We start from the raw sequence: 27550 nt of genomic DNA, 5'->3' as shown, positions 1-27550 counted from the left end.
GGATGTTTTCAGCTATTATTTTTTCAAATAAATTTTCTGCCCCTTTGTCTCTTCTCCATCTGGGATGCCTATAATGCAAATATTATTACACTTGATGATGTCACTGACTTCCATAAGTCTATTCTCATTTTTTATTATTCTTCTTTCTCTCTGCTGTTCAGCTTGGTTGCTTTCCATTACTCTGTCTTCCGGGTCACTAATTTGTTCTTCTCTCTCCTCTGATCTTCTGTTAATTCCCTCTAGTGCTTTTTTAATTTCAGTTATTATCTTCTTGTTCTCTAATTGGTTCTTTTTTATATTTTCAATCTCTTTTTGAATGTCTCACTAAGGTTCTACACTCTTTTCTCAAGTCCAGTGAGTGTCTTTATGACCATTATTTTGAATTCTTTATGAGGCATATTGTTTATCTCCATTTCATTTAGATCTTTTGCTGTGGCTTTATATCTTTCATTTAAGAAATATTCCTATGTTTCTTCATTTTGTCTGACTCTCTGTTATATATTAGAGAAGTTGGGTATATTAGGGAAGTTTCCTGGTCTTGCAAATCATGGCAGCCTTCGGAATTAAACCTAGTAAAGCAATGTAGTAGGGGAAAACCTTCAAGAAGAGACCAGATATTTATTTGGTCTCTTCTATTATTGTTTTCTTTTAAAGAAAGTTAATAAAGTAAGTGATGGGCAGTAGAGACTAAGGGCTGTTCTTGCAGTAAAACAGCTGGATCAGTAAGATACCCATATTGACAATTAATAAGTCACTGGTACAGTTAAGGGAAATGTAGACTTAGTATTAACTAGTTTAAATAAAGTGTAGATTTTGTTAAATGAAGGATTATTTTCAGTTAGAGATTGGACAAACAATTTGTAGGATACACTAGTTCACCAAAAAAAACCCTCCAAATATCTATAAAGCCATATTAGGTAGTAGAGCTAGAGCTTTAGCAAATCTCATTAGAATGTGAATTGTGTACACAGTCCCAGGCAGGTGCTCTGGGAGGCACAGAAATGAATGGAGCTTATAGGCCAAGAAGGCTAAGTATGGGCAGCTCTGGCTGGTATAATGAGATATACAAACCTCATGCTACAAGTAGCTCAGAGACAGAGCAGTTGCTTCTGTTTGGTCTACCGAGGATCATCAGGGAAGACTCCATAAAGATGTGGTATTTGAAATGGCCAGTTCAAATGAGCAGAATGTTAGTGGTTGGAAGTGAGAGAAAGAAAGAGATGGGGAAGGAAGTACACAGGAACCCAGGACATATTCAGAGAGTTGAACATGGCTGGTTTGGCCCAGAGCATGAAAAGATACTGGAAGGTAAGATAAGAAGAATTGGTTTAGACAAGATCAGCAGAAGCTTTGACTTCCAAACTAAGTAATTTAATCTTTTAAATATTTATTGAGAAGCTTTTAAACCTTTTAGGACTGAAGGTGAGATGAACAGAGTTCTCATTGTTGCCATTATCTTACTACTGTAGATCAGATAAGTTTGCATGGAAAATCTGGAAGCAGGGAGATAACTTAGGTGGAATTTACTATAACCTGGGAAAGAGGTGAATGATTAAAGGAATAAAGTATTGGGAATGGCCTAGAAGGGATAAATATGAAAAATATTTATCAATGCAATGGTAATTTGTGTTTTGTACTAGTGACCAGTTAGAGAAAAGACAAATGAAATATCTAATTTGAGGTAGGAAAAAAAAATTATTTCAGATAAGAGATATATCAAGAAGGCAATTAGTAATGGAGTAGACAGAGAAAGATAAATATCATATGACTTCACTCATATGAGGGCTTTAACAGACAAAACAGATGAACATAAGGGAAGGGAAACAAAAATAATATAAAAACAGGGAGGGAAACAAAACATCAGAGACTCTTAAATATGGAGAACAAACAGAGGGTTACTGGAGGGATTGTGGGAGGGGGCATGGGCCAAATGCGTAAGGGGCATTAAGGAATCTACTCCTGAAATCATTGTTGCACCATATGCTACCTAACTTGGAACTAAATTTTTAAAAAATTTTTTTAATTAAAATAAAAAAAAAGAAATATTCGGACTAGAGTTCAAGGAAGAGACTAGGTAAGTGTCACAAAGGAAAAGACTAAGGACAAAAATGGCAAAGCCAGACCCTTGGGTAATACCTACCACCCTTTATGTCAGAACTTATAGTCTTGACACTATTATCATTTGGGGCCAGATAATTCTTTATCATAGAGTTCCGTCTTATGCATTGTAGGTTGTTTATCAGTATCTCTGACTTCTACTCACTTACATGCTAGTAGCTACCTCCGATTTTGACAATCAAAAAGATCTCCAGACATTGCCCAGTGTCCTTGGAGAACAAAATCACCCCCCGTTGAGAATCATTGCTTTATATGAATAAAGATGTAAACACAAAATAGTCATCAGATATTACTTCTTGGTCATTTTCTCAAACATTGTAAATATAACAATTTTAACATTAAATATTAAAAGATATAGGCCAATGCATGGGTAGCCATCTATAAAAAAAGATACTTGTTATAACATTGCACCTGTGGTTGGAATTTAAGCAGAAACTGGCAGGTAGTGTCCTCTGTCACTGGCAGTGGGTTAGCTGCTTCAATGGCAGATGGTAGTGTTTGTAGCAGGAATAGTGGTATTATTATTCGTGTTCCTACTAGTGATAATAGTTAATGTTTACTAAATCCATACTGTCTGCATATATTCTACTAAGCACTTTATATGGACTATCTCACTAATCTTCACAAAACTTTGTAAAAATACATTTTCAAGATAAGTAAACAGATGCTTTTAGAGTAGAGCTAACTTATTTTGACCTGAAAGCTAGCAAACAGTGGAGCCAGAAGTTCAACTAGGAAATCTGTTTCTCAAATTTCTACCTATAAGTCATTCGTTGTACAGACAAAAGGAAAGGCAAAAGACATAGCTGCAGCAGAACCCCTAATGGCTTCAACAGTGAAGACCAGTGAGAACAGCATGGTAAAGAATGAGACCAAGTGTAGTGCATTCATGTCAAATAGCAGTCCATGAAAAAGGTACTCGGAGCTCCTAAGCATAGGACTGCCATTATAAAAATACTATATAAGTGCCTAATAACGCTACATTTTGTAGAATACTTTCTAATCTGTCATTGCATTGATACCATATAGAACCCTCGAGTAGACCGTATGTTTATCCCCTTCTAAGGGCTTAGAGCTGAGACCCACAACAGTAAGTGGCTGTTCCAAAGTGATACAACTTACCAATGAAAGCGGAACTAGAACCCCTGTCATCTAACTCTACATCTAGTGCCCTTTCCATTAGTCTATTCTGCTCTCTAGGTATGAAAGAGTCTTGACTATATGCTAGTATTTCCTACGTTAGATAGGTACAAAGCAATTTCATGTTTGAAAATAAGTATGGACAAAACAGGAAAGAATATCCAATGGAATAAAGACAGTCTCTTCAGCAAGTGCTGCTGGGAAAACTGAACAGCAACATGCGGAAGAATGAACATGGACCACTTTCTTATACCATACACAAAAATAAACTCAAAATGAATGAAAGATCTAAATGTAAGACAGGAAGCCATCAAAATCCTCGAAGAGAAAGCAGGCAAAAACCTCTTTGATCTTGGCTGCAGCAACTTCTTACTCAACATGTCTCTGGAGGCAAGGGAAACAAAAGCAAAAATGAACTTTTGGGACCTCATCAAAATAAAAAGCTTCTGCACAGCAAAGGAAACAATCAGTAAAACTAAAAGGCAACTGATGGAATGGGAGAAGATATTTGCAAACGACATATCAGATAAAGGGTTAGTATCCAAAATCTATAAAGAACTTATCAAACTCAACATCCAAAAAACAAGTAATCCAGTGAAGAAATGGGCAAAAGACATGAACATGGAGAACAAGCAGAAATATGAAATATGAAATATGGAGAACAAGCAGAGGGTTACTGGAGGGGTTGTGGGAGGGGGGTTGGGCTAAATGGATAGGGGGCATTAAGGAATCTACTCCTGAAATCACTGTTGCACTATCTGCTAACTAATTTGGATTTAAATTAAAAAAAATAAAGTTAAAAGTGAAAATAAGTATGGTCATACTTCACTTTAAAATGTGTTATCTATTAAGAGTAATAACATGTTGATAAAGTTTATAGAATCATTTTTATCAAATATTAAATATGTAAATGATACTAATCTGAATTGAGATTGAGTTATATACTTTTCTATTACCAATTAGAGCAAAGAATAAGTAATGATAATAAAGGGAAGTTAAATCTGATAAAGTATTATCTTCCCCTAATTATGTCATATATATAATGTATTCTGCATGCTCTCACTGTAGCAAGAATATGTTCTTTTTCCCCAGTGACTGAAAGGAACTATTGCTTTTGTTCTACTGAGGTTCGGGGTTAATATGGCATCTTAGACATGGGAGACCATCACCTGGGAAGTACTCAGTGTTTCTTGATGGAAATGCACCATGAGGTTATATCCAGAAACACTTCTACATATACTTATTAAGTTTAAAAGAACTTCACTGGAGTAATTTGTTCACTTGAATCAGTATAATGAGTTGGCATTCCTCTTTATGTTAACGTGAAGCTGATGTAGTTTAAAAGAGATTTTCTATTTATCCTAGAACCATTATGTCCACTCTACAGAGTGAACATATGCTATGATGTTTCTAAAGTGCAAAGGCAGTGGGAACTTCAGTCAGAGATTTGGCACCTTTGATATATCTCTAATGTAACTTCAGGTACTCCATAAGACTGGAGGGGAATCATAAGTTTAAGACACTATGTAAATAAGATTTCTATAGAAGCATCATTCAAAAAGTTTATCAGATACTTTAGTAATCGTAGGGGAAACATGTTTCTGCATGCAGATAACACTGTTAAAATGATTGGAAAATACTTGATTTGTCACAAGACAAATCTTACCCACTTACTCATGTTCCTCGAGCATTTGGTCTTCATGTTTTCATTGCCGCAGTGCCTTTCTCTAAAATAGCAGAAGTGACTCCTTATAAAATTAACTTGCAAATCTGCAGTATCCTTAGGAGAAAATTTTTTAATTTTTATAATATTTTTCAACATATACTTATCTATATAAAGTATATAGTAATCAAAGTCAGTATGTCAAATAGTGAGTAGAAATGTCAATGATAAAAAGAATGCTCTGTATAGAACTAAGTGCTCCAAATTCAGTTTTTTGGTTGATTTTTCTGGTGTTGTAATCTAAAATTGTAGAAAAGGAGGGCACCTGGGTGCCCAATTCTTGATTTTGGCTCAGGTCAAATCCCACGGTCATGGATTCAGGGTCCATGTTGGGCTCTGCAGTTAACGTAGAGCCTGCTTAAGATTCTCTCTCTCTCTCTCTCTCTCTCTCTCTCTCTCTCTCTCTCTCTCTCTCTCTCTCTCTCCCTCTCTCTCTCTCTCTCTCTCCCCTGCTTGTGCTGTATAAATGAATGAATGAATGAATAAATAAAATTATAGAAAGGAAAGGCAATTCTCCATTTGGAAAGAGTAACTGAAACAAAGGATCTCTAATGGATTTTCTTTCTTGTTTAGCTTAGCCGAGCTCTCCTTAGCACCTACCAGTTGTTGTAATCCTTTGTTCCCTTTTCACAATGATACAGAAACTTGAGTTGAGTTGCTAATGAATGGCCCTTTAAGGATCCATGGAATTATCATCTCATTTGAATCTTTTTTTTTTTTGAGAGTGAGAGAAAGAGATCTCACACAAGCCAGGGAGAGGGTCATGGGTTGGGGGAGAGATAGGGAGAGAGAGAGAGACAGAGAAAGAGAAAGAATGAATCATAAGAATAAGGTTCCATGCTCAGTGCAGAGCCTGATGTAGGGCTCTGTCTCACAACCTTGGGATCATGACCTGAGCCAAAATCAAAAGTCAGATGCTCAGCCAACTGAGCCACCCAGTCACCCCTCATCTCATTTGAATCTTGATATTTTTTCTTAATTGTACCCAATAGAAGTCTTCTTCCTTTGAAATCTATAAAACAGTGTCTTTGCTACTTGCTTGTACCACTTATGTGTTACCTTCAGAAGTTCTATTTTCTTGACATATCTTATCTCCCAATTGAACTGGAAGCTCCCTGAAGGTAGGATCTATTTTTTATACTTCTTTATATTTCCAAATATAAAGAATATACCAAGTACACTACTATTTCCACAGTACTTGAAAGGAGAAGACACTCGTCTGAAATTATAATGAAGATTTAGTAAAGAATATAACACCAGAAGGCAAGGAAAGCACTCCAGGCAATTTTTATCAACTCACAGCAGTTGCTTTTTCTTTCTTTTTTTTTATGGTAAAAGTAGAACAGGAAAGTGAATAGTTTTTTTGTAGTACAACAAAAGCCTTAAATTATTTATTTCCGTGCCTCAGTTAAAATGCTTTGTTTCACACTTGACAGATGAATGGATTATAATAGGCTAATCCAAACTTTTCTGCCGTTAACAGGATGGAAATTTCTCTGTCAATACTGTATTTGAAAAACCTCAAAATATGGTGGTGATTGGACAGTCAGCATTTGCAGACTTTGGTAAGATTCTTTTCATCTTTCAAATTCTACCCCTTTCTCTAACCTAGTCATACTAATTTCCCATACCTGAATATAATTGTATTGTCTTCAGAACTATTGAAGATTTAAAAGGTGTCTTTTCCAGTATTATACATGGCATGTGGTCAATTCCTTAACACAAGAAGGGGCCATTTATGACATTTATGTTTAAAGTATAATTTGAACTTAAGGGTCTCCTGTTTGCAGGAGTAACATGCAAAACAAGGAAGTCTGTTGAGGCTTTTCTAAAGGATACCAACTAGTGATTATTGTGAAGTCTTCATACATTTCTAAATGATGGAACAAAAAAAATTGGGAATTAACCTGACCTCTTGAAACTTGAATACTAAAAACCATTTCTATTTACATCATAATTTCAAAGAACAGTAACATCTATTGTGAATTTGCCAGATGAGGACACATGAATCTCTGTTTTCCTTAAGATTCGACACTGTAAATCAAGTTCACTTTGGTTAGGAACTTCCAAAGCATGTATGCCTCTTTCATCATTTGTCAGTTATTATTAAAAAGGATTTTGTATTAGATAGTAAAGTAGTCTAGATGACCACTACCTAGGAGTTTAAAGCCCACTCTCCTCCTACTTTTCCTTCATTCTGCCAATAAATACCTCAGCTTCTTCCTCAGAATCCAGATGACATGTCACCAGGCCCAGAGGCCTCAGCTTCCTCATTTGTCAAATTTCAATGACAATTGTATCCACCTCCCAAGACTATAGTGAGGAACACAATGTGAATAAAGTACACTATTGGGCACATAGTAATATGACAATAAATTACTGTATAACATCTTTTCATTGGACTTACCTGTTTTTTTGTTGTCATTACTGCTCTTTGCTCAGTTGGCTCAATCAGCTCTTTGTTCAGTGTCATAGAAATGAATCCCAAGGCAGCTATAACAAGTTTAATAGTGTTATTTCAGGGGCACCTGGCTGCCTAAGTCAGTTAAACGCTGGTCTCTTCATTTCGGGTCAGGTCATAATCTCGTGATTCGTGAGATTAAGCCTCATGTCAGGTTCTGCAACAGTGCAGAGCCTGCTTGGGATTCTCTCCCTCCTTCTCTCTCTGCCCCTTCGTATGTGTGCATGTGTGCGTGCACACTCTCTCAAAAATAAATAAATAAACTTTAAAAAATAGTGTTACTTGATGGAAATATCAACATCTCTATGTTGTACTGTATTTTAGTTTGGTTATGTTGCATGTTACTTTGATTTTGAGCTTTTTTCTGGTTCCTGATTTACATATAGTCTTTAATAAGCAAATAGTGAAGTTATACATGAAAATTTTTTTAAATTTGCTGACTGACTTGATAAACTGGATTGACAACAAATCCTTTTGCAAGTCTTCCTCTAGAAAAAAAAAGTATATATGCATTATATAATTTTCAAGGGTACACATACCTCCCTTAACTCTAGTTAAGAACTTCTATTTGTGTTATGATCATGTGTTTTATATAAGTGCCTTGACTTTAACAACATTATTGGTAGCTTTTCTTAAAATTTATTTAAATTTGACTAACCATAGACTTTTACATGCAGGTATTGTTCAAATGTGCAGAATATAGGATATAGCCCATTAAGAAACATAACTATATTTCCCCACTATTTTCAATGACTTTAGGTAGCATATCAGTAAACACTTTTATTTATTTTCTTTTAATATGAAATTTATTTTCAGATTGGTTTCCCTACAACACCCAGTGCTCATCCCAACTGGTGCCCTCCTCAATACCCATCACCCACCTACCCCTCCCTCCCACCCCCATCAACTCTCAGTTGGTTCTCAGTTTTTAAGAGTCTCTTATGCTTTGGCTCTCTCCCTCTCTAACCTGTTTTTTTTTTCTTCCCCTCCCCCATGGTCTTCTGTTACGTTTCTCAGGATCCACATAAGAGTGAAAACATATGGTATCTGTCTTTCTCTGTATGACTTATTTCATTTAGCATAACACTCTCCAGTTCCATCCACGTTACTACAAAAGGCCATATTTCATTCTTTCTCATTGCCACGTAGTATTCCATTGTATATATAAACCACAATTTCTTTATCCATTCATCAGTTGATGGACATTTAGGCTCTTTCCATCATTTGGCTATTGTTGAAAGTGCTGCTATAAACATTGGGGTAGAAGTGCCCCTATGCGTCAGTACTCCTGTATCCCTTGGGGAAATTCCTAGCAGTGCCATTGCTGGGTCATAGGGTAGATCTATTTTTAATTTTTTGAGGAACCTCCACACTATTTTCCAGAGCGGCTGTACCAGTTTGTATTCCCACCAACAGTGCAAGAGGGTTCCCATTTCGCCACATCCTTGCCAGCATCTATAGTCTCCTGATTTGTTCATTTGACCACTTTGCATGGCATGAGGTGATATCTGAGTGTGCTTTTGATTTGTATTTCCCTGATGAGGAGCGACGTTGAGCATCTTTTCATGTGCCTGTTGGCCATCCGGATGTCTTCTTTAGAGAAGTGTCTATTCATGTTTTCTGACCATTTCTTCACTGGATTATTTGTTTTTCGGGTGTGGAGTTTGGTGAGCTCTTTATAGATTTTGGATACTAGCCCTTTGTCCGATATGTCATTTGCAAATATCTTTTCCCATTCCGTTGGTTGCCTTTTAGTTTTGTTGATTGTTTCCTTTGCTGCGTAGAAGCCTTTTATCTCATGAGATCCCAATAGTTCATTTTTGCTTTTAATTTCCTTGCCTTTGGGGATGTGTCAAGTAAGAAATTGCTGTGGCTGAGGTCAGAGAGGTTTTTTCCTGCATTCTCCTTTAGGGTTTTGATGGTTTCCTGTCTCACATTCGGGTCCTTTATCCATTTTGAGTTTGTTTTTGTGTATGGTGTAAGAGAGTGGTCTAGTTTCATCCTTCTGCATGTTGCTCTCCAGTTCTCCCAGCACCATTTGTTAAAGAGACTGTCTTTTTTCCATTGGATATTCTTTCCTGCTTTGTCAAAGATAAGTTGGCCGTACTTTTGTGGATCTAATTCTGGGGTTCTATTCTATTCTATTGATCTGTGTGTCTGTTTTTGTGCCAATACCATACTGTCTTGATGATGACAGCTTTGTAGTAGAGGCTAAAGTCTGGAATTGTGATGGCTCCCGCTTTGATCTTCTTCTTCAATATTACTTTGGCTATTCAAGGTCTTCGTGGTTCCATAAAAATTTTAGGATTGCTTGTTCTAGCTTCGAGAAGAATGCTGGTGCAATTTTGATTGGAATTGCATTGAATGTGTAGATAGCTTTGGGTAATATTGACATTTTAACAATATTTACTCTTCCAATCCATGAGCATGGAACGTTATTCCATTTCTTTGTATCTTCTTCAATTTCCTTCATAAGCTTTCTATAGCTTTCAGCATACAGATCTTGTACATCTTTGGTTAGATTTATTCCTAGGTATTTTATGCTTCTTGGTGCAATTGTCAATGGGATCAGTTTCTTTATTTGTCTTTCTTTTGCTCATTATTAGTGTATAAGAATGCAACTGATTTCTGTACATTGATTTTGTATCCTGCGACTTTGCTGAATTCACGTGTCAGTTCTAGCAGACCTGTGGTGGAGTCTATCAGGTTTTCCACGTATAATATGATGTCATCTGCAAAAAGTGAAAGCTTGACTTCATCTTTGCCAGTTTTGATGCCTTTGATTTCATTTTGTTATCTGATTGCTGATGCTAGCACTTCCAACACTATGTTAAACAACAGCGGTGAGAGTGGGCATCCCTGTCATGTTCCTGATCTCAGGGGAAAGCTCTCAATTTTCCCCCATTGAGGATGATATTAACTGTGGGTTTTTAATGAATGGCTTTGATGATGTTTAAGTATGTTCCTTCTATCCTGACTTTCTCGAGTGTTTTTATTAAGAAGGGATGCTGAATTTTATCAAATGTTTTTTCTGCATCAATTGACAGGATCATATGGTTCTTATCTTTTCTTTTATTAATGTGATGTATCACACTGATTGATTTGCAAATGTTGAACCAGCCCTGCAGCCCAGGAATGAATCCCACTTGATCTCATTTGATCATGGTGAATAATTCTTTTTATATGCTGTTGAATTCAATTTGCTAGTATCTTATTGAGAATTTTTGCATCCATATTCATCAGAGATATTGGCCTGTACTTCTTTTTTGTTTTGCTGGGTGTCTGTCTGGTTTAGGAATCAAAGTAATACTGGCTTTATAGAATGAGTCTGGAAGTTTCCCTTCCCTTTCTATTTTCAGGAACAGCTTGAGAAGAGTAGGTATTATCTCTGCTTTAAATGTCTAGTAGAATTCCCCTGGGAAGCCATCTGGTCCTAGACTCTTATTTGTTGGGAGAGTTTTGATAACTGATTCATTTTCTTTGCTGGTTATGGGTCTGATCAAGCTTTCTATTTCTTCCTGTTTGAGTTTTGAATGTGTGTGGGTGCTTGGGATTTTGTCCATTTCTTCCAGGTTGTCCAGTTTGTTGGCATATAATATTTCATAGTATTCCCTGATAATTGCTTGTATTTCTGAGGGATTGGTTGTAAAAATTCCATTTTGATTCATGATTTTATCAATTTGGGTCATCTCCCTTTTCTTTTTGAGAAGCCTGCCTAGAGGTTTATCACTTTTGTTTATTTTTTCAAAAAGCCAACTCTTGGTTTCATTGATCTGCTCTACAGTTTTTTCAGATTCTATATTGTTTTATTTCTGTTCTGATCTTTATTATTTCTCTTCTTCTGCTGAGTTTGGGGTATCTTTGCTGTTCTGCTTCTATTTCCTTTAGGTGTGCTGTTAGATTTTGTATTTGGGATTTTTCTTGTGTCTTCAGATAGGCCTGGATTGCAATGTAATTCCCTCTCAGGACTGCCTTTGCTGCATCCCAAAGCGTTTGGATTGTTGTATTTTCATTTTCGTTTGTTTATGTATATTTTTTAATTTCTTCTCTAATTGCCTGGTTGACCTATTCATTCTTTAGTAGGGTGTTTTTGACCTCTGTGCTTTTGGAGGTTTTCCAGACTTTTTCCTGTGGTTGATTTCAAGCTTCATAGCATTGTGGTCTGAAAGTGTGCATGGTAGGATCTCAATTCTTTTATACTTACGATGTGATTTGTCTTGGAGAATGTTCCATGTGTACTCGAGAAGAAAGTATATTCTGTTGCTTTAGTATGCAGAGTTCTAAATATATTGTCAAGTCCATCTGATCCAATGTATCATTCAGGGCCCTTGTTTCTTTATTGATCCTGTGTCTAGATGATCTATCCATTGTTGTGAGTGGAGTATTAAAGTCCCCTGCAATTACCACATTCTTATCAATAAGGTTGCTTATGTTTGTGATTAATTGTTTTATATATTTGGGGGCTCCCATATTTGGCGCATAGACATTTATAATTTTAGCTCTTCCTGATGGATAGACCCTGTAATTATTATATAATGCCCTTCTTCCTCTCTTGTTACAGCCTTTAATTTAAAGTGTAGTTTGTCTGATATAAGTATGGCTACTTCAGCTTTCTTTTGACTTCCAGTAGCATGATAGATGGTTCTCCATCCCTTCACTTTCAATCTGAAGGTGTCCTCAGGTCTAAAATGAATCTCTTGTAGACAGCAAATAGATCGGTCTTGTTTTTTTATCCACTCTGATACCCTATGTCTTTTGGTTGGAGCATTTAGTCCATATACATTCAGTGTTATTATAGAATGATATGGGTTTAGAGTCATTGTGATGTCTGTAGGTTTCATGCTTGTAGTGATGTCTCTGGTCATTTGTGGTCCTTGCAACATTTCACTCACAGAATCCCTTTAGGATCTCTTGTAGGGCTGGTTTAGTGGTGATGAATTCCTTCAGTTTTTGTTTGTTTGGGAAGACCTTTATCTCTCCTTCTATTCTGAATGACAGACTTGCTGGATAAAGGATTCTTGGCTGCATATTTTTTCTGTTCAACACATTGAAGATTTCCTGCCATTCCTTTCTGGCCTTCCAAGTTTCAGTAAATAAGTCTGCTACTAGCCTTATGGGTCTCCCTTTATATGTTAGAGTGTGTTTATCCCTAGCTGCTTTCAGAATTTTCTCTTTATCCTTGTGTTTTGCCAGTTTCACTATGATATGTCATGCAGAAGATCCATTCAAGTTGCATCTGAAGGGAGTTCTCTGTGCCTCTTGGATTTCAATGCCTTTTTCCTTCCCCAGATCAGGGAAGTTCTCAGCTATGATTTGTTCAAGTACATCTTCAGCCCCTTTCTCTCTCTTCCTCTTGTTCTGGAATTCCCATGATATGGATATTGTTCCGCATGATTGCATTACTTAGTTCTCAAATTCTTCCCTCATACTCCTGGATTTTTTTATCTCTCTTTTTCTCAATTTCCTCTTGTTCCATAATTTTATCTTCTTATTCACCTGTTCTCTCCTATGCCTCTTCAATCCGAGCTGTGGTCATCTCCATTTTATTTTGCACCTTGTTTATAGCATTTTTTAGCTTCTCATGACTATTTCTTAGTCCCTTAATCTCTGTAGCAATAGATTCTCTGCTGTCGTCTATCTTTTTTTCAAACCCATCGGTTAATTTTATGACTATTATTCTAAATTCTTGTTCCGTTATGTTGCTTAAATCATTTTTGATCAGTTCGTTAGGTCTCGCTACTTCCTGGAGTTTCTTTTGAGCAGAAATCTTCCGTTTCATCATTTTGGATAGTCCCTGGAGTGGCACGGATCTGCAGGGCACTTCCCCTGTGCTGTCTGGAGTAATTTGTGTTAGTGGGCGGGGCCACAGTCAGACCTGATGTCTGTCCCCAGCCCACCACTGAGGCCACAGTCAGACTGGTGTGTACCTTATCTTCCCCTCTCCCAGGGGCAGGACTCACTGTGGAGTGGTGTGGCCCCTGTCTGGGCTACTTGCACACTCCCAGGCTTGTGGTGCTGCTTTGATGGGATCTGGTGTATTAGCTGGGGTGGATCCGCAAGGTGTTCAGGGGTGGGAGGGGCAGGTTTAGCTTGCTTTGCTCTTGGTGGTCCCCTGCGGGAGGGGCCCTTTAGCACCGGGAAGGAGGCAGGCAGGCAGACCCATCGGAGGGATGGGTCCAGAGAAGCACGGCGTTGGGTGTTTGCGCTGTGCAAGCAAGTTCAGTGATGGGAACTGGTTCCCTTTGGGATTTCGTGTGGGATGGGAGAGGGAGATGGCCCTGGCCAGCGCCTTTGTTCCCTGCCGAGCTGAGCTCTGTCTTCCAGGGCTCAACACCTTTCCCTCCGGGTGTCCTCTCACCCTCCCGCTCTCCGAGCAGAGCTGTTGACTTATAACATTCCAGATGGTAAGTCCTGCTGGCTCTCAGAACTCACGAAGTCCAGCCCCTCTGCTTTTGCTAGCCAGATTAGGGGATTCCGCCTTGCTGGGCAGGCTGCCCCTCCACCACCCCGTCTCCCTCCCGCCAGTCCATGTAGCACGCACCGCCTCTCTGCCCTTCCTACCCTCTTCTGTGAGCCTCTTGTCTACACCTGGCTCCACAGAGTCTGTTCTGCTAGTCTTCTGGCAGCTTTCTGGGTTATGTAGGCAGATATGGGTGGAATCTAACTGATCAGCAGGATGAGGTGAGCCTAGTGTCCTCCTGCGCCACCATCTTCCAAACCTCTCCCTGCTAAACACTTTTAATATATCGGTAAACCCTAAGTAAATATCCATAATGTCTTTTAAAACATCCATGTATTTTTAGTTGAGCATTATTAAAAAACAAGACTGCTAATGAGTGCAGAAAAGCAAATGGCATTGAATAAGGTTATGAATATTAATATAAACAAAATATACATTTTCTAAACATTAGAATACATCTGTGAATTGCATCCTGCCCTCCATCCTCAACTCCTCCACCCGCACTCTCTTAGAACCAAGTCAAGTTTGACTGACAGCCAGGAAGTCAGCATGATTTCAGAAATTCACCATTTACCAAATAGATAAAAAAAAAAATAAAAGCACATGCTGGAATAAATGATGGAGCTCACAGGAAGAATCCTGTACCAGAAAAGAGAGCTTAAATGGCTCCCAGTTCACTTAAGTTGTCTAGGAACAGAAGGTTTTTTTACAGCTATGGTGAAGTTTTTAGCTGCTAATAAAAAATATTTTGTTAAAGATTAAAAAAATCTACTTTAAACTTAGGCTATTCTGGTATAGAATAAGGGTAGGGTGATTTGAAATCACACAAATCAAGAGTGTTTACCAAAAAATCAACAGAGTAATTGTTCAGACTAATTATGTTGTTTATTTCCTTTATAAGACAAATTCTATACCAGAAATTAGCTAAATAAAACACCATAGAGTATTATGCAGCTGATGAAAATGATGGTTATGAAGATTCTGTTCGAAGTAAAGAACAGAACAGTGTTACACAATGTAATCATCTGAAACAAAACCAGACTAGAAAAAATATTTCAGACTGATAGTCATGGTTATGTGAAAGCAAGTTAATAGGTTATCTTATTCCCTGTGTTTCATATTTTCTGTTATGTAGTCAGACTGATTTAATATATGAGCTTAATTATGAAAATGTTAATTATGGAAGGGTAATAATTAGCAATGGCAAGAAAGACAGCAAAGTATGTGCTTAACGTGTTGTTAGATATTTTTGTCATACTATTTCTAACTAAGTTCATATATAAGTGATCCTATCCTCTGAGTTGCATGAAATCTTCTTTAGAGTGGTCATATACTTTAACAAGATCTTTAACTCCTACAAATAAAATACAAAACTTAGACCTTTGTTATGTTTCAAATACTATACTGAATGCCATGTAAGAATGCAGAGATTTTTAAGATAAGGTCCTTGCCTTTAAGTAATTTGTAGTCTTGGGACGCCTGGGTGGCTCAGTCAGTTGGGCATCTGACTTACGCTCAGGTCATGATCTCTCAGCTCATGAGCTCAAGCCCTGCATTGGGCTCTGTGCTGACGGCTCAGAGCCTGGAGCCTGCTTTGAATTCTGTCTCCCGCTTTCTCTGCCCTTCCCCCGTTCATTCTCTCTCTCTGTCTCTGTCTCTGTCTCTCTCTCTCTCTCTCTCTCGATAATGAATAAACATAAAAATATTCAATAAAAAAATAAATGTGTGGATCAGTCGGTTAAGCATCCAACTTTGGCACAGGTCCTGATTTCGCAGTTCGTAAGTTCAAGCCCTGTGTCAAGCTCTGTGCTGACAGCTCAGCCTGGAGCCTGCATTGGATTCTGTGTCTCCTCTCTTTGCCCCTCCCCCACTCATGCTCTTTCTCTCTCAAAAATAAATAAACATTAAGAAGAAAGAACAAAATTTGTAGTCTTGTGCACCTGGGTGGCTCAGTCAGTTGGGCACCTGGTTCTTAGTTTTGGCTTAGGTCACAATCTCATGGGTTCATGGAATTGAGCCCTGCACTGGCAGTGCAGAGACTGCTTGGGATTCTCTCCCTCGCTCATGCATGCATACTCACATGCTCTGTCTCTAAATAAATAAACTTAAAATATATTTTTTTCAAATATATATATATATATATGTGTGTGTGTGTGTGTGTGTGTATATTTATATACATATATATGCATATATATATAGTCTAATTTGGAAAACAAAAGACAAATTTGAAAAAGCACAGGAATAAAGAAACAACTACCATAATGTAAGAGACACCAGACCGTATTTCATTGTTAATTACAGAATTAATGCCATAGACAAGATGTAAAGTCTTATGGCAAATTGAATCACTTTAGGCTAAGAAAGGGTAGGAAGGTTCATGGAAGATGTGAGATTTTGGACTGGACTTTGAAACAACTCTGATGTTTGGTTAAAAGTATATAGAGGTATAAAAACAGGGTGTGGTTAGTGACTAGTGAATACACCACTTAGGCTTGAATAGAGTTTCTGTAAAAATGTAAAAACATAAAAATGGACTGGGAACACATTGAATTACCAAATGAGTAGCAGGTGAACAAATGTTAATTGTGTTCAGTGAAAGCAGTGGGAAGTAGTAGAGCAGTTTTGGACATCTCTGTGTTAATACTTTTTTTAAATTAACTTCAGAAAGTAAAGTTAAAACCTTCTGGTCTTTTAGGGCATGCAGAAGGTATTGCTCCTTAGGCATAGAATAGGAATTCAGGTGGAAATTACTAGAGTCTCTAAGATGCTTGAGATTTTTATATCAAAAGGGAGGCACATTTAAAGTTTAAAATACAGGTTTTAATAGGGGTAAAAACCAGTCAGGAGACAGGTCAAGGCATGAGGTGTTAAGAGCATGCACTTAACTACATCAATTAATGGAGGAACAAGTGTGAGAAACATAAACAATCAGTCAACTTAGTGATTGATTTGGCTCTAGTGAATTAAAAAAAAAAAAATCCCTGAATGACTAAAAGAATTATTTTCTATACCATCCTTCATAGAGATAGGTAATTAGGAGAGAAAGCTTGTTTGGATACTTAGAGATACTTTAGAGTCATCACATTAATTATACTAATAAGACAACAAAGCGGGAACATTTAAGAAACCTAGTTTCAGGAATACAGCAAGGCAAGTTTAAAAGTCCTCCAAGAGCTAAGAAGTCAAGACCTGAAGGGGGTATAAACAGCTTTACAGAGGAATAAGGAGGGAGAAAAACAAGCACTACAAGGTGGTCAGAAACCACTGACAATATAATGACCAAGAAAAGGCCTTTTCATTTACAGGTCACAAGGGCACTAATGGCCTAAAAGGTATTGTCTGCAGAACTTGGTCACCCTTGATATTTCAAGATATCAAACCCTTTAAATATTGTGCTGGTTGAGACCAAATATTCAATTGAGTATTCCCTTGCCTAGCCCAGGAAATAATCATTGATAATCTTAAAGTGAAAGAGAAAAAGCAAGAAACCTCAAAATCAAATTATTTTATGAAGTCTAGATGCTACTAGATAAAAATTAGATTTTAATCCAAATTAACCATGGTAGAACTGAAATGCTTAGTTCAAAGTAACATGACAGTTATATTTTCTCTTGTTTTACAGTTAGATATATATTTAATAACAAGCTGTTAAAATTATTTCTTGTTAGTGCTTGATTTGGTAATAAAAGTAAATCAGATGAGCCATGTATGGAAATTTAAATTTATTATTTAGCCTGAGTGCTAATGGAGAGCTGAATGTTCATATTCTCTTTTACAAAAGAATTTTGAAAATTAAATGCCTTCAAGTAGATGATCATACTATAAAAGAGGTTGTATAGGGGAAAGTTCTAGGTGTTATGTTTTCTGGGCCTATTTTCAGTATGAGTCATTTAAGACTACCTTTTATTTCAAAGACTTAATAGTGGAGTCTGTTTGTTTGTTTCACACACTTGTAAACTGGCTGCTCTTTTGTTAAGTAGCTTTATTTGTTTTTTCATCAAAAAGTGACACTGAATTCCAATTGAGAATAATCAGTAAAAGAAAAAAAATGCTTGAGGTTTCAGACACTCTCTTTTAAATGTACTACCATAGCACCTTCATTGTCAATCAGAATTTATTAAGTAGATTCAAATACAGAATATTTTCATATATGGAGTATGGACAAATTAGATATAATTCTTAGATTCAAGGAATTTGAAATACTTGTATTCCTTTGAATGAATTTATGATACAAACATATCAATCAAATAGTTTATTCTTTAAAATTGTATGGTGATCACTTATTTTTCCATTCAGTTTTCTTCCTGTTTTATACCAAAAGATATATAATATGTTAATGTATTCAAAAAATATTTTTTGAGTGCCTACTGTTTGGACTGCTCTATTCTAGCTACTTGGCATATACCACAAGTGAAGCATACGAGAACCCTGTCCTTATGAAGTTTACATTCGTTTGAGGAGAGAAAGTCAAGAAGAATTCATTAAATTAGTAAGGTGTTTTTAGAAAGTGGTAAGAGCTTTGAAGAAAAAGTATTGTAATGGGAAGTGAGAGGGGCTATGTTCTGTAGCTGATTAGAGGTCATATTTGACCCAAGATGAAGAAGTATGGCACTTGGCCAGGTCTTTAGAGCCTTGTAGACCAAAGTAAAGACTTTGGATTTTATTCGAAATGTAATTGGAAGCTTCAAGAAGACTTGTTAGTAGGATATGCAATTAACCAGGCAAAAGATATGATGACTTGGACCTGTGTAGTCATTAGGAGATAAGAGAAGGGGTCATACTTAGGAGATGTTGGAGACAAAGTTGATGGGACTTACTGATTGATATTGGAGGGAAGAGAAGAAGAAAGGATGACTTACAGGTTTGGGGCTTGAACAACTGTCTGGATATTGATACCATTCACCAAGGTAGAAAAGGAGTAGAAAGAGGAAGTTCTGTTAATAGTTCTGTTTTGGACATGTTAAGTTTGAGATGTCTGTTCCACACTAAAACAAGATACAAATGGGAGATACAAGCTCTGGAGAGGCACAGAGTTGGGTATCATTGTATCCTTGTTAAAATGCCTTTTAGATGATGGATGAGGGGTAAATGAAGGAGTACCTGCCCAAAGTATCCCACCTTTCTTCCTAATTGTATAAAAATGTAACTGTATTCCAGCCATATTGGCCTCTTTGTATCCTTCAGACAGGCCAGGCATGGTTTCCCCAGAGGGCTTCTGCCCTTGCTCATTCCTCTCTGTAGAATGTTCTTTCTCCAGATATTTCTCATGGGTCACTCCCTCACAACCTTCTAGTCTTGCTAAAATAATGCCCATTGCAGGCTACCTTCTCTGATCACTGTATTTAAATTCTACCCTTCCCCGCCCCCCAGCACTCCTATGTCCTTTCCCTCTTTATTTTTCTCCATTCAGTTTTTTTTTTTTTTTTGAACAGTGGCATATGCTGCATTTTACTCTTGTACTCACTAGAATATCCTCCATTGTTGTGTTTTGTCCACTGCTATATTTCATGCCTGGAGCAGTGCCAGTCACTTTGTAAATTCTCAATGAATAATTTTGAATGAATAACTTAATTAAATGAAAATATATTCTAGTTGATTTAACTAATTGGTTTTTAAGAATTGGGCCCAAATTTAGGATATATTTTAAGTATCTTTAACCCTAATCCTACTAAACCAGAACTTCTAAGTGTCATTTACATGATGAGGACTGATCTAACATTATATTTGCTCATTTTGATTAAAGCTAAGTGCTTGAACTAAAAAGTGTTCTGAATCTTTAAAATAGATGGGTGCTGGGGTGTAGTCGGCTAAGCATCCAGCTCTTGATTTTGACTCAGGTCATGATCTCATGGTTCATGGGTTCGAGCCCTGCATCGGGCTCTGTGCTGATGGTGTGGAGCCTGCTTAGCATTCTCTCCCTCTCTCTCTGCACCCCCTGCTCACTCACTCCCTTCTCTCAAAAATAAATAAATAAACTTTAAAGAATAAGATGAAATAGGTAAGTGCTGATTTCAGTGGGAGACATCCTGGGTTCTTACAGATTTTTATTCTTAGTCCTTGTATTTCTGTTTTTCTAATTCGTGAATTCTGACAGCATGTATTATCTATAGTATTTATATTATTTAACACTGAAACAAGTGTATTTGAACAGCTTCTCACTATTTTTTTTTTATCTTTCTAGACATGATTAAAGTAAAAGCAACCAATTTAAACATTTTTCTCTCTAACCTGCTAGACCTTGGTTCCCCTCCACCTGACCTGTCCCTATCACAGCAAAGATAATACTGTTATAAATTTTTGATAAAACTAAAATATTTTATATGCACACATTGCCATTTGGAGCCTAAAGTGAATAGATGTTTTTGGAATATTCTAAGTCCAGTTTGTTCCATTCCATGTCACTATGGTGATTGCACGGCAATGGTTGCCATAGCAAAAGTGATTATTCTCTGAGTTTCTACTTTCTAGCAAAGACTCAGGCATCTATCTTGGTGAGTCATGGATGCCAGATGTGATTCTGATAAAATATTTTGAATGCTTTTTGATTGGAATGGTAATTTATATACAAATTATAAAATTGCTGCTTCAGAGTCCTGATTTTATACATACTCAGCATTTAAAGCAGAGTTAAAGCTGTATTCCTTTCTTTTAAGATACACAAGCATGAGGAAAAACCAGGACCCTAAATCCCTAAAGCCTTTATGTACAGGTTTGTGTATGTAATATGAATTTTTGCCTTTGTAGGTACGAAGGTTTTTAGTAAAACTATACCTCTGAAGACATTCTATATTCTCAGAACTACAGTTTTTATTTTTTTAATTATGCAAGGTATTAGAGTGTATAATTCACCCTTTGAATATTAAAAATTCTGTAGGATAATTATTTTACATTATTACATTTCTATTTGTAATTGAACGGATGATATTCTTGCTACTTTCTGATATAACCCACAACTTAATTGGGACACTTGTCTCTCTAAGCCTGTCTCAATTAGTAGAATGAATCTTTGCTAAGTAGAGCAATCCATGTGACTGCTCTATGAACTTCAGCAGGCATTTTTTTCCTTATTTGATTGCCACAGTACTAGGAAAGTGATTATTGCAGGGTCTTGCCTATTCTTAGATCTTGTAGTTACATACCACCTGGGAAAGACGAAAGACAGTGAAATTTATTCCTCTTTGGTATATTACACCTGAGGGGAATTCTCTGCTATCAGAGCAATAACGAAGGCTGAGAATAAATTATGAAGGTCCCAGTGCCACCCCCTTTCTAAATGTCCTGTTCCATTTTCAAACAACTTAGGCTTTCATTTCAAACCCGTTTTCATCCATCGAAATGCTGCTTTTTCATTCTGTGTAAATGCCCCATCCATTCATAAGCAAAAGCAAAGATGTAATTCTTTGATGTAGGTAGGTACACAGCTCTTCTGTGCTTAACCCTCACCCACTAAAGAGTTGAGTGATGGATTGGATGGATGGATGGATGGATGGGTAGTTAGCTAGATAGTAGATGAGTAGTGGATGGATGGATGGGTGAAAGTACCTTTTGTGACAATCCTTGGTCCAGAGCAATCCATTCCCATAGCAGCTCTCACAAAGCAATGCCATCTTCCTATTCTGTCCAGCAGTAGCAAGTCATTCCTTTTTATTCCCTATCACATACAGAGATGAATGGTATTATCTGTACTTAAACTGCTCCTTCCTTATCATTTTACCTCAATAATTAATTTATTTATTTTTGAATTTACATCCAAGTTAGCATATAGTGCAACAATGATTCCAGGAGTAGATTCCTTAGTCCCCCTAGCCCATTTAGCCCATCCCCCCTCCGACAACCACTCCAGCAACCCTCTGTTTGTTCTCTGTATTTAAGAGTCTCTTATATTTTGTCCACCTCCCTGCTTTTATATTATTTTTGCTTCCCTTCCCTTATGTTCATCTGTTTTGAATCTTAAAATCGTCATATGAGTGAAGTCATATATTTGTTTTTCTCTGACTAATCTTGCTTAGCAAAAAACCCTCTAGTTCCATCCATATAATTGTAAATGGCAAGGTTTCATTCTTTTTGATTGCCAAGTAATATTCCATTGTATATGTGTATGTGTGTGTGTGTGTGTGTATATATATATAGATACATATATATATATCTATATATATGTGTGTGTGTGTGTGTGTGTGTATATATGTGTGTGTGTGTGTGCACACACACACACACATACATACCATATCTTCTTTATGCATTCACCCATCGATAGGCAATTGGACTCTGCATACTTTGGCTATTGTTGATAGTGCTGCTATAAACATTGGGGTGCATGTGCCCCTTCAAAACAGCATACCTGTATCCCTTGGATAAATTACTACAGGTGCAATTGCTGGGTCATAGGGTAGTTCTATTTTTAATCTTTTGAGGAACCTCCATACTGTTTTCCAGAGTGGCTGCACCAGCTTGCATTCCCACCAAAAATTCAAAAGACATCCTCTTTCTCCACATCCTTGCCAACATCTGTTGTTGTCTGAGTTGTTAATGTTAGCCATTCTGATAGGTGTGAGGTGATAGCTCATTGTGGTTTTGATTTGTATTTCCCTGATGATGAGTGATGTGCAGCATTTTTTCATGTGTCGGTTGGCCATCTGGATGTCTTCTTTGGAGAAGTGTCTGTTCATGACTTTTGCCCATTTCTTCACTGGATTATTTGTTTTTTGGGTGTTGAGTTTGATAAGTTCTTTATAGATTTTGGATACTAACCCTTTATCTGATATGTCGTTTGCAAATATCTTCTCCCATTTTGTTGGTTGCCTTTAGTTTTGTTGATTGTTTCCTTCACTGTGCAGAAGCTTTTTATTTTGATGAGGTCCCAATAGTTCACTTTTGCTTTTGTTTACCTTGCTTCCAGAAATGCGTTCAGTAAAAAGTTGCTGTGGCTGAGGTCAAGAGGTTTTTGCCTGCTTTCTCCTTGAGGATTTTGATGGCTTCCTGTCTTACATTTAGGTCTTTCATCCATTTGAGTTTATTTTTGTGTATGGTGTAAGAAAGTGGTCCAGGTTCATTTTTCTACATGTCGTTGTCCAGTTTTCCCAGCACCACTTGCTGAAGAAACTGTCTTTATTCCATTGGATATTCTTTTCTGCTTTGTCAAAGATCAGTTGGCCATACGTTTGTGAGTCCATTTCTGGGTTCTTTATTCTGTTTCATTGATCTGAGTGTCTTGTTTTTGTGCCTGTACCATACTGTCTTGATGATTACAGCTTTTTAATACAGCTTGAAGTCCAGGATCATGCTGCCTCCAGCTTTGGTTTTCTTTTTCAAGATTGCTTTGGCTATTCAGGGTCTTTTCTGGTTCCATACAAATTTTAGGATTGTGTGTTCTAGCTCTGTGAAGAGTGCTGGTGTTATTTTGATAGGGATTGCATTGAATATGTAGATTGCTTTGGGTAGTATTGACATTTTAACAATATTTGTTCTTCCTATCCAGGATAATGGAATATTTTTCCATTTTCTTGTGTCTTCAATTTCTTTCATAAGCTTTCTATAGTTTTCAGTTACAGATTTCTCACCTCTTCACCTAGATTTATTCCTAGGTATTTTATGATTTTTGATGCAATTGTAAATGGGATCAATTCCTTGATTTCTCTTTCTGTTGCTTCATTATTGGTGTATAGGAATGCACTGATTTCTGTGCATTGATTTTATATCCTGCGACTTTGCTGAATTCATGCATCAGCTCTAGCAGTTTTTTGGTGGAATCTTTTGGGTTTTCATGTAGAGTATCATGTCATCTGCAAAGAGTGAAATTTTGATCTCCACCTGGCCAATTTGGATGCTTTTTATTTCTTTGTGTTGTCTGATTGGTGAGGCTAAGACTTCCAATACTATGTTGAATAACTGTGGTGAGAGTGGACATCCCTGTCTTTTCCTGACCTTAGGCTGAAAGCTCTCAGTTATTCCCCATTGAGGATGATATTAGACGTAGGTCTTTCATAAATGACTTTTATGATCTCGAGGTATGAGCCTTCTATCCCTACTTTCTTGAGAGTTTTTATCAAGAAAGGATGCTGTATTTTGTCAAATGCTTTCTCTGCATCTATTGAGAGGATCGTGCAGTTCCTGTCATTTCTTTTATTGATGCGATGAATCGCATTAGTTGTTTTGCAGATATTGAACCAGCCCTGCATCCCAGGTATAAATCCCACTTGGCTGTTGTGAATAATTTTTTTTAATGTATTGTTGGATCTGGTTGGCGAATATCTTGTTGAGGAGTTTTGCATCCGTGTTCATCAGGGAAATTGGTCTATAGTTCTCCTTTTTAGTGGGGTCTCTGTCTGGTTTTGGAATCAAGGTAATGCTGGCTTCATAGGAAGAGTTTGGAAGTTTTCTTTCCATTTCTATTTTTTGGAACAGCTTCAAGAGAATAGGTGTTAACTCTTCCTTAAATGTTTGGTAGAATTCCCCTTGGAAAGCCATCTGGCTTTGGACTCTTGTTTTTTAGAGACTTTTGATTACTAATTCAATTTCTTTGCTGGTTATGAGGCCGTTCAAATTTTCTGTTTCTTCCTTTTTCAGTTTTGGTAGTTTATATGTTTTACGAATTTGTCCATTTCTTCCAGATTACCCATTTTATTGGCATATAATTGCACATAATTTCATATTAGTTTGTATTTCTGCTGTGTTGTTATCTCTCCACTTTCATTCTTGATTTTTATTTCTTTAGGTGCTTTCCTTCTTTTTGATCAAACTGGCTAGGGGTTTATCAATTTGTTAATTCTTTCAAAGAACCAGCTTCTGGTTTCATTGATAAGTTCTACTGTTTTTTTTATTTCAATAGCATTAATTTCTGCTCTAATCTTTATTATTTCCTGTCTTCTGCTGGTTTTCAGTTTTATTTGCTGTTCTTTTTCCCGCTCTTTAAGGTGTAAGGTTAGGTTTTGTATCTGAGACCTTTCTTACTTCTTTAGGAACGCCTGGATTACTATATACTTCCCTCTTATGCCTGTCTTTGCTGTGTCCCAGAGGTTTTGGGCTGTGTTGTTATCATTTTCATTGGCTTCTATGTACTTTTTAATTTCCTCTTTAACTTCTTGGCTAGCCCATTCATTCTTTAGTAAGATGTTCTTTAGTCTCCCAAGTATTTGTTATATTTCCAAATTTTTTCTTGTGGTTAATTTCGAGTTTCGTAGCCTTGTGGTCTGAAAATATGCACGGTATGATCTCAGTTTTTCCGTACTTGTTGAGGGCTGATTTGTGTCCCAGTATGTGATCTCTTCTGGAGAACATTCCATGTGCACTGGAGAAGAATGCATATTCCACTGCTTTAGGATGAAATGTTCTAATATATCTGTTAAGTCCATCTGGTCCAGTGTGTCATTCAAAGCCTTTGTTTCCTTGTTGATTTTATGTTTAGAAAATCTACCCATTGTTTTCAGTGGGGTGTTTAAGTCCTGTACTATTCTTGTATTCTATCAATGAGGTGTTTTTTTTTGTTTTTTGTTTTTATGTTTGTGATTAGTTCATTTGTATATTTGAGTGCTCTCACATTTGGAGCATATATGTTTACAATTGTTAGGTCTTCTAGGTGGATAGACCCCTTAATTTTGATATAATGTCCTTCTTCATCTCTTGTTACATTTTTTATTTTGAAGTCTAGATTGTCTGATATATGTATGGCTACTCCGGCTTTCTTTTGTCAACCATTAGCATGATAGATGGTTCTCCATCCCCTTCCTTTCAATCTGAAGGTGTCTTTAGGTCTAAAGTGGGTCTTTTGTAAACAGCATATAGATGGATCTTGTTTTCTTATCCATTCTGTTACCCTATGTCTTTTGATTGGAGCATTTAGTCCAATGACGTTTAGAGTGAGTACTAAAAGATATGAATTTATTGCCATTATGTTGCCTGTAGAGTTAGTTTCTTGTGTTCTCTGGTCCTTTTCTAGTCTTTGTTGCTTTTGGTCTTTTTTTTTTTTTTTTTTTTTTTTTTTTGTCTTTTCTCCCCTCAGAGAGTCCCCCTTAAAGTTTTTTGCAGGGCTGGTTTAGTGGTCACAAACTCCTTTAATTTTTGTTTGTCTGGGAAACTTTTTATCTCTCCTATTTTGAATGGCAGCCTTGCTGGATAAAGAATTCTTGGCTCCATAGTTTTCCAATTCAGCACATTGAATATATCCTGTCAGTCCTTTCTGGCCTGCCAGGTTTCTGTGGGTAGGTCTGCTGCAAACCTGATCTGTCTTCCTTTGTGGGTTAAGGACTGTTTTTCCCTTGCTGCTTTCATGATTCTTTCCTTGCCTGAGTATTTTGTGAATTTGGCTATGATTTGCCTTGTTGATGATCAGTTTTTGTAATATCTAATGGGAGTCCTTTGTGCTTCCTGGATTTTGATGTCTGTGTCTTTCCCTAGGTTAGGAAAGTTTTCTGCTATGATTTCCTCACATTACCCTTCTACCCCATTTTCTCTCTCTTCCTCTTCTGGGACCCCTTTGATTCTGATGTTGTTCCTTTTTAATGAGGCAATGATTTCCCTAATTCTTAAATTGTGCTCTTTTGCCTTAGTCTCCCTCTTTTTTCTGCTTCATTATTGTCCATAAGTTTATCCTCTATATCCCTGATTCACTGCTCTGCCTCATCCATCCTTACCACATCCATTCGAGATAACAGCTCAGTTATAGCATTTTTTATTTCCTCCTCACTAGGTTTTACTTCTTTTATCTCCTCAGAAAGGTCTTCTAATCTATTTTCAATCCCAGCTAGTATTCTTATTATTGATTGTAAATTCTGGTTTATACATCTTGCTTATATCTCTGTTGATTAAGTCCCTGGCTGTCATTTCTTCCTGCTCTGTCTTTTAGGGTGAATTCCTTCATTTTGTAATTTTGAAGGAAGCAAAGGAAATAATAAGGTTAAAAAAATTAACAACAACACAAAAAAATCAATGATACTAGAACCTACGTGTGTTTTGGTCTGGTTGTTGAAAGGACCTTGGTAGATTAGAGAAAAAAGGGAAAGATAAGAAAAGGAAAAGAAAGAAAAAAAAGGAAAAGGTTTGAAAAACATGAATACAATGAAATAGAATAAAATGAAATTATGGAAGTAAAATAAAATTTGAAAAAATTATGAAAACAAAAAATATAGTAGAAAATTTTAAAGAAAAATATTTTTAATAAAAATTGAAAATGAAAATATATTTTTTCTCTTTCTGTATTCAAGAATATGAAAAGAAAATAAAAAGAAAAAAACTGAATAGATAGACCAGTGAACAGACTGAAATACAATTGAAATTACATCGGTTTCCCCTAGAAGTCAAATTATGAAGCACTTTTATTATTTAAAATAAAATTTTTTTATTCTTTATTGATTTTTGAGAGAGAGAGAGAGACAGAGTACGAGTGGGAAGGAACAGATAGAAAGGGAGACACAGAATCTGAAGCAGGATCCAAGCTCTTAGCTGTCAGCACAGAGCCCAACGCGGGGCTTAAACTCACAAACTGTAAGATCATGACCTGAGCTGAAGTCAGACGCTTAACTGACTGAGCCACCCAGGTACCCCAAACTGTGAAGCAACTTATAGTCTGTAAACTCAGCAGGTGGAGAGAGTTGTGATCTCTGAAGAGCAAGGTTGGCCAGTTGGGCAGGGCTTAGTGTAATTGCTCCGTTCTCCA

The 27550-nt window shown here is 36.8% G+C and overlaps 1 protein-coding gene across 2 annotated transcripts in view; it reads left to right on the top strand.

The window, feature by feature from the left end:
• The window catches only part of ITFG1 (integrin alpha FG-GAP repeat containing 1), a 345618-nt gene that overhangs the window by 93308 nt on the left and 224760 nt on the right, over positions 1-27550 (top strand). For both annotated transcript variants that reach the window (XM_058708060.1, XM_058708061.1), the window contains one exon: positions 6465-6546. In XM_058708060.1, coding sequence (XP_058564043.1) covers positions 6465-6546 — 82 coding nt within the window. The remainder of the gene's footprint in view (positions 1-6464; positions 6547-27550) is intronic.

This window comes from Neofelis nebulosa, chromosome 17 (genome assembly GCF_028018385.1).
Source record: "Neofelis nebulosa isolate mNeoNeb1 chromosome 17, mNeoNeb1.pri, whole genome shotgun sequence".
Taxonomy (NCBI): Eukaryota; Metazoa; Chordata; class Mammalia; order Carnivora; family Felidae; genus Neofelis; species Neofelis nebulosa.
Note: the sequence above shows the minus strand (reverse complement) of the source record. Positions and strands in the feature narration are given on the sequence as shown.